At 29.0% G+C, this 7,141-nt stretch overlaps 1 protein-coding gene across 3 annotated transcripts in view; it reads left to right on the forward strand.

Moving 5' to 3' along the window:
* LOC106461154 (tetratricopeptide repeat protein 28-like) overlaps positions 1-7,141 on the forward strand; it is a 39,038-nt gene extending 31,897 nt beyond the window's left edge. For 2 of the 3 annotated variants that reach the window (XM_022388021.1, XM_022388022.1), the window contains 5 exons: positions 785-945; positions 1,418-1,636; positions 2,265-2,436; positions 2,976-3,103; positions 5,667-7,141. In XM_022388021.1, coding sequence (XP_022243729.1) covers positions 785-945; positions 1,418-1,636; positions 2,265-2,436; positions 2,976-3,103; positions 5,667-5,801 — 815 coding nt within the window. In that variant the 3' untranslated portion in view covers positions 5,802-7,141. The remainder of the gene's footprint in view (positions 1-784; positions 946-1,417; positions 1,637-2,264; positions 2,437-2,975; positions 3,104-5,666) is intronic. The other variant, XM_022388023.1, reaches the window with a different exon arrangement.

Below are 7,141 nucleotides of genomic sequence, written 5' to 3' on the forward strand. Positions count from 1 at the left end.
CCCAGTATTTGCCATTTTCAGGTTAAAAGTCGATCGTTTTTATTTGTACCATTTCCTGTTTTAAAGCATAGAAAATGAATGTAGAACACTATGAAAATGTCAGAAGATGATCCTGTGTCTCATAGTCCTTACAACTGCAATATGTTATGAAGTGTTTCAAGTGCAAATGAAGGCAAAGAGTTTCTAAAAAAGAATACAATGAAAACTTCTTTTGCTTCTTCAGATGAAAAACTGTTGTTGTCTTGAATCTTGAGGTTCAGATGTTAGTGAAGCTCATTCATTATTACCATTGTTAAAACAATTGTAGAGATCACCTTCTGTATTTTGTCTGTTACATCTCTTATTCAAATGCTTCAGGGTATTGTTTGTGATGAAATATCTAAGTTTCTGGCCAAGTTTACACCAAAAATAGCAATCAACCTTTCTCAAAAATGGTTATGTTTTACAACCAGTATCAATATCAATTTTTGTGCTTATTTTACAATCTTTTAAACAAATTGAAAAAATAATACAACAGTAATAAGTTAAAAATTAGTACTGTCAGATCTTATGATGTAAAACATTGTCACAACATTTTAGTGATTTTGGTCTAGTTAATTCACAGATTGAAGATTGAAAATAGAAACAACAGTTGGTGCTCCTAAATTTACATCACAGGGTTCCAGGCAATTTCTTGTTTGCTTCATTTTTAGTATTATTTGCTAATAATGGGCTTACATTTATATTCTTTAAAATAGATTGAATGCTATAACAAAACATTGAATATTTATTTTTATATAATTAGGTAATCTCTTCAGCATTCCTTTTTCATTGCTGCTAAGTCCAGAAGAAAAGTACCTTGTGGAAGATTATATTATATCTTATTCTCCTAGTTTAAAAATTCTGCGACTTCTTCAATCTAGGCTCAACATACTACGGAATAAGCAAGGAAGTGCAGAATTGAAGGTCAGCTTTTGTTACTTCAACATTTATAGCTTAGCTAGTATTTAAAATATTTCATTTGATATTATTGTTTTGCTAGCAATCAGTTGTAAGACATGAACACTACCACCTTGTACTTCTTTGCTCTCTTCAGCTATGTTTAATGAATTGGCATGGCATGAACTCATTGTTTGATGAATGAATTAGCATGGTATGAACTCGTTGTTTATGATAGGGATGTAAAGTTAATTGTTATTTATAACTTATATTGGTGAAGTTTTAATAATGAAAATAACATTACTCAGAACAGCTAACCTTCATAGAAACATAATTTGGTGAGATGTATTTCTTTAGTATTTCTCTTCAACTCATAAGTTCTTGTCTAGGTGTCCATTAAATCTATGATGATAACTAAACAGGTCAAACACCCACCTGAATTTTTAAACTTAAACAATATAGTTCGTGTAGATTATTTTATGTTAAGTTACTTTTAAAGGTAACAGCTTTTGGAAATCCCAAGATGGCCCCCAAACACGAACTGAAAGAACTGGAACATGGTGAAGCTGAGCTACAGATGGTTCAGCAAATATTTGGAACAAACCACTGCACAGTAGTTAATCAAAATGCTGCTACTAAAGAAGAATTTATTAACAGTTTGCAAGCATGCAACATACTCCATGTGGTATCTCATGCAACAGTGGAAGACCCTTACAAGGTTTGAAGACCATGTTCTGTCCAGAATCTTCCTGATGATGTTTAAAATTCTTTGATTTAAATGGTTATGTAAATATAGGAAGGTGTACGGCTAAAGCTAAACTTCAGAAAACATACTTAATATTTTGTAGCAGATTGAAAATGAGATGTCAGAACATGATGAAAACTTCAGAGATGTACATCTACAGTGAAAGTTTAGAACTAATATATCACAATTTAAAGTAGTTTTTGCAGTGAAAATAAAAAAATTGTATTTTTGTATGACATAATCATCTGAAAATAAGTTGTTCTTTTGTGTAAAATTGTAGCAAAACACAAATGATACATCTAAAGTGGAACTCGTTTATCTCAGTTCAGAGTTGTTTGAAAATAATCATTTTTCTTAATGTAAATTTTAGAAAAATGTTTGGATCACTGTTGTTATGTGTATATTTTGTAATATTATTTTTCCTTCCATTCTGTTATGTACCTAAGACTGACATTATACATAACACTAATGGTATACCCTTCTGTAGCAAAAACAAATTTATGCTAGGCTGTTCTTTTTTTATCCACAGTGAATAAATTAACACAGTAAATATTAGAATTATTTATCATAACCTGTATCTTCAATTGGCTTTCTCTTGTAGGAAGGATTTGGAGATGATCGTGGTGATTATTCAGTACAGGGCTGTCTTGTCATGGCCCCATCTGACATTACTCCAGATGGTCTTGTGCATTCAAGGGATTTACAAAACCTTGACTGTATTTGTCAACTCATTGTTCTAAGTTGCTGCATGACAGCACTTGGGAAACCATCGGGTAAGAGAATATGGAACGTTTGAAAGATAGCCAAACTACACAAGTTAATTTTATAAAATCATATAAATTGAACATTCATACCAGCATAGCCACTAACTTTTAGTAAATATATCCTTATTGCTAATTTTCAATATCTGTTAATTGAATAAAGTCATAGATGAAGTGGAAAAACTCAGAAAATTATTATTATGAATCGATACTTTTTATTTTGTTTTATATCGTGGCAGCTACATGTAAGTGAAACCATTATTCCTTAAGAATGTAAAACAGATATTTTGAAATATTAGATGTATATATCTGAATTAATAGCTGAGCAAAATGATTCATATAATTAAGGCATATCAAATCAAATGCTAAAGAAGTTTTTATGCAATTGAAAAATATTAAAGTGATTAATAAATTACGAGTCATGTGCATATACACAAAATCACTGTTACTTTTTGTAACCCAGTCACCAATTTATTTATATATTTAATTGTATAACTATTAATTTCCTGCATGTCATATGTTTTAGAATGTCACTGATTTGTTAACTTAAGGTGATGGTGTTTTGGGTCTATACCGGAGCTTATTGGCAGGAGGAGCTACTGGTGTTCTAGGAACTCTGTGGAAGATACGAGATGACACAACGCCTCTTTTAATGGAAAAGTTCTACAAGTATTTTGTGGTAAATTAATATATACATATGAAAATAAATTTATTAAAATAATTGCATGTAAATAATAATTAGTTCTTTGAATTAGCTATTAAACAAATTTTCTGATAAATATTTGTCTTAGTATGAACACCTACCATAGCTAGAAATTGATATAAGGCAGTGTAAACATACAAGAAATATTTAAAGTTTTAAGCTTAAATAATATATGAACTTTGAAATATATTTCTGGAAAAAACATATATCAAACTGAATACCTTGTAACCATGAAAGTATACATAACATGACTTTGAATTTACTAAGTGTATTTCCAGTACCTCCATGAAATTTGGCACACTTTTAGTAAATGTTCTAAGTCTCTTGTACAAAAAGGTTCAGATTTTTTATTAAGCATTTTTACTGACGATTTGTCTGTGAATATATTTTAATCAGTTTGACTCAGATTATGACTAGTCTGAGTGCAAAGCGATTTTCATGTTGAGAATAAAATACTTTTTTCATCATAAAGTTTTTATATTTCATTTGCAGAACCTCTTAAATTAATATAATTTTTTTTCACTAAACTTCTTTCTGGTTTATCTGTCATTTTCTCTACCCTAACATCATATATGAGCTTGGTCCATTTGACCAATCTTGTAACCACCACTTAAAAATCCAAAATAAATAATAAGTACCCTTTTTTTCTTTCTATAATGATTGCATATTGTAACAGACAAATTACAGTTATTTATCCTAAGATCTTCACTCCTCCAACCTTTTCAAAACTGATTGCATTTAATTTTATTGTTTGATTTCTCTTTAAACTGTGCCTAACTACTAAACTAGCAATAAATCATCCGTCAAAAGCATAGTGCAAGTTACAGTAAACAAAGTATTGAATTACATCATGCATTAGCAGCTTCACTGCATTACTTGCTGAAACATTTTTTATTAATTTTTTAATCATTTATATTTCTTATCTAATCTCAAAAGTTTAAAATTTTCATAGTTTAGTTTCTTTTATAACAATAAAAAATATACATAAAAACGAGATACTTAATACATATGTGTTGATCTCATCCTTTTTATGAAGTCAAAGTCTTAATAAAACTTAACCCTAATTTTTGGTAGGTTTGTTGTTAGTATTTTACTGAATTTTTTTATTTCAAATATTTAGTTTGTTACACAAAATAATAACTTGCACAAAAAATACTATGTTTTGTAATTATTAAAATTTAACTGGCTTTCTAATGAAGCTATAAATGGTTTCAAATAATTTCACTAGCTAGTCGATGTGGCCCGGCAATAGCAAAGAATGAAATAGTACGCAGAATAATGTAAAGCCTGTCATCAGAATGAGCTAGCCTTATAAGGAATTCAGTGAAATAAAATCTTCTATTTTTGTTGGTTATAAGTAATCCAATATCAAATATTAGATAGAATTATTGACATTGTTTAAAAGACTGGATGTGATAGAACAGTATAGCATGTGGGTTTGACTTCCTGGTTTATATCTCAGTAAAGTAAGAAGATTGGAGGTTATAAGTTTAGATTATGTTTTATGTATACTATAAGCATGTTATTTGGATTAAAATTTAGACTCAAGTAAGGGTATAAATAATGTCTAAAATGGGCAATTCAAAGTGAAGAATTGCCACGTGATACAGAGAAGTGAAGTCTCAGATTTTATTTAAGTATTTCCTTTTGAAGTTAAAAAAAAAACTTAGATAATATGAAAATTTGGATGCCATGTTTACTGATATACATTGATAATAAAATAGTTTAAATTGTGAATGTAACTGTACACTTTGACCTTCCCGTGTTCAGCGGGTTAAACTAAAAGTCAGTCATACAAAGCTATTCGGTTAGATTAAGATCCTTTTCATTATCACCAGTTCTTTTATATACTAGGTGTCTGATAAGTCACTTTCTCTTTTAAATATGACTGCATTCAAGAAACCGATAAATACATTGTTGTGAAACTCTTTCTATAGACCAGTTTGACCATAGAAGAGACAAAGTAACATTTTAGTGATTTGTACATAATGCTTGAATATGATTTTGTACATTGAGGTTTATGTCCATAAGTACCACATAGTATGATCATGATGTCATTGTGATACTCCACACAAATGTGTATGTTGTCTTCTTCATGGTCAAGCTGCTCCATGCACCAAGTTTCATAACTTGATGTTCATCAGTTTGCTCAATGCAGTCATCTTAAGAGTGGAAATGACTTTGAAACACATGGTATAACTGAAATAGTATTACGTGTAATTAGAATATTCACTGGGTCTTATTTTTTAATTGTGTTTGGTTGTAATCTGCCATGTCATATTCCATAACTTATAATCTACTAGGCTCAGTAAAAACATCTTGATAGCCAAGCACACGCAGCTCACATCATTATGATTTGATATATGAAATTCTGAATATACCTTTTTATGTTTAGTAGATCATTGTACAAGATGCTGTAAAATGATAAGATTATTTTGAAAAAAGTCTTTAAAATTTCAATTGTGAAATGAATATGTTTACAAATATACAGTTATTCAATAGACTGTTAAATAAATCTGAGTATTTTCTAATTTTACAGGAAGATGAAGATGCACCAAAAGCTATGAGACTGGCAATGATCAGTTTTATGAAAGAAGGATTCTACTCCAAAGAATGGGGTGCCTTTGTATTTGTTGGTGTTTCAGGATTTAAAACTCAAATTCAATCAACATGAGTTTTGTTATTGTGTCATAATCTATTACCAAAGAGTTTAATTGTGGCCTTGTGAACATTGTTGACCAAAAAACAACCATTTACTAAACTTCAAATTAGTATCACCGATTATGTTTCTTAGCTAATTGAAATGGAACAGAATTCTAATAGTATTTACCATGATAGACATTGTTCCTCAAGATTGTAATAATTTTTAAACATTATCATTTCCACCAGTAGCCTTTAAGTGCTGTCTAGTCATCTTTGTTTACATTTTGGTTATGTTTCTGATCATTGCTGATTTAAGCTGAAGTGTTTCAATTTATAAATTTATATGAGATTTAAGGGCATATATGTAAGATCCACGTGTTTCAAAACTATAAGTTACTTCACAATGTCATGAATACTTTCATAATATGTTCCCATTGTTTTTGTTTTTACAGTATTAAGATCTATGAATTTCATTTTAAAGCCTTTAAAAATCATTGTTTTAAATACTGATAATAATATCTAAGAACTTGTGATTCACAGTAAAGAATTATGTATAACAGTATATCAACCACACTATATCTGCTATATTTAGTCCTTATGAGGCCTTTCAGCCAATACAAAGATGTGACATGACAGACATATTAGTGGCTGAGTTGCTATTTTGATTACTAAATTGCATGAACAACAACTGTTATGGTGTTTGATTATGTTTGTGAAGTGTAACTTTATATCAATTTTAACTTTAACTCACAAATCAGAATTAGGGTAAGGATTCCATTTTTTATTCATTTTTGCAATATTAAATTCATAGTTAAAAATAGGTTTGGTTATGAAACAATAGAACTGCTTCTTAGCACTAGAAATTCGAAGTATATGTAGTCAAAACTGACATTTAAAGATTTATTTTTGTTGCAGCTAGTCACAATAGTTTAATTACTAATAATATAGTCTAACTTTTGTTAATGGCCACATAAAATTTAAATGAATTTTATTGCTCTATAAAAATTTAAATTTCTTGTAATATAATTACATACTAGTTGGGCATTTTATATATTTAGTGGGTTTCAATTTTAACAATATATATATTTAATTTATGGTTTTATCCAATAAACTACTAGTCTTAAAAAGCTCTTTTACCATCTTTTTTATTCATAAAGATAGGTGTTGTTTTCTTAAGCTGTTTAATATTTGGCCACTTTTATTTAATTACTGAATATTCATATATTTGATAATCCAACATAGATTTAAACTGTATTAATCTTGCAATATGATTTTAATGTTGTTTTTAGCAACTGTCACAATTCGTTATAATTATGCTTACAATGTTGCATAAAAAGCCTGATTAAAATGCAATCTTTCCAGTTTATGTTT

Source organism: Limulus polyphemus, unplaced genomic scaffold (genome assembly GCF_000517525.1).
Source record: "Limulus polyphemus unplaced genomic scaffold, Limulus_polyphemus-2.1.2 Scaffold906, whole genome shotgun sequence".
NCBI classification, from domain to species: domain Eukaryota; kingdom Metazoa; phylum Arthropoda; class Merostomata; order Xiphosura; family Limulidae; genus Limulus; species Limulus polyphemus.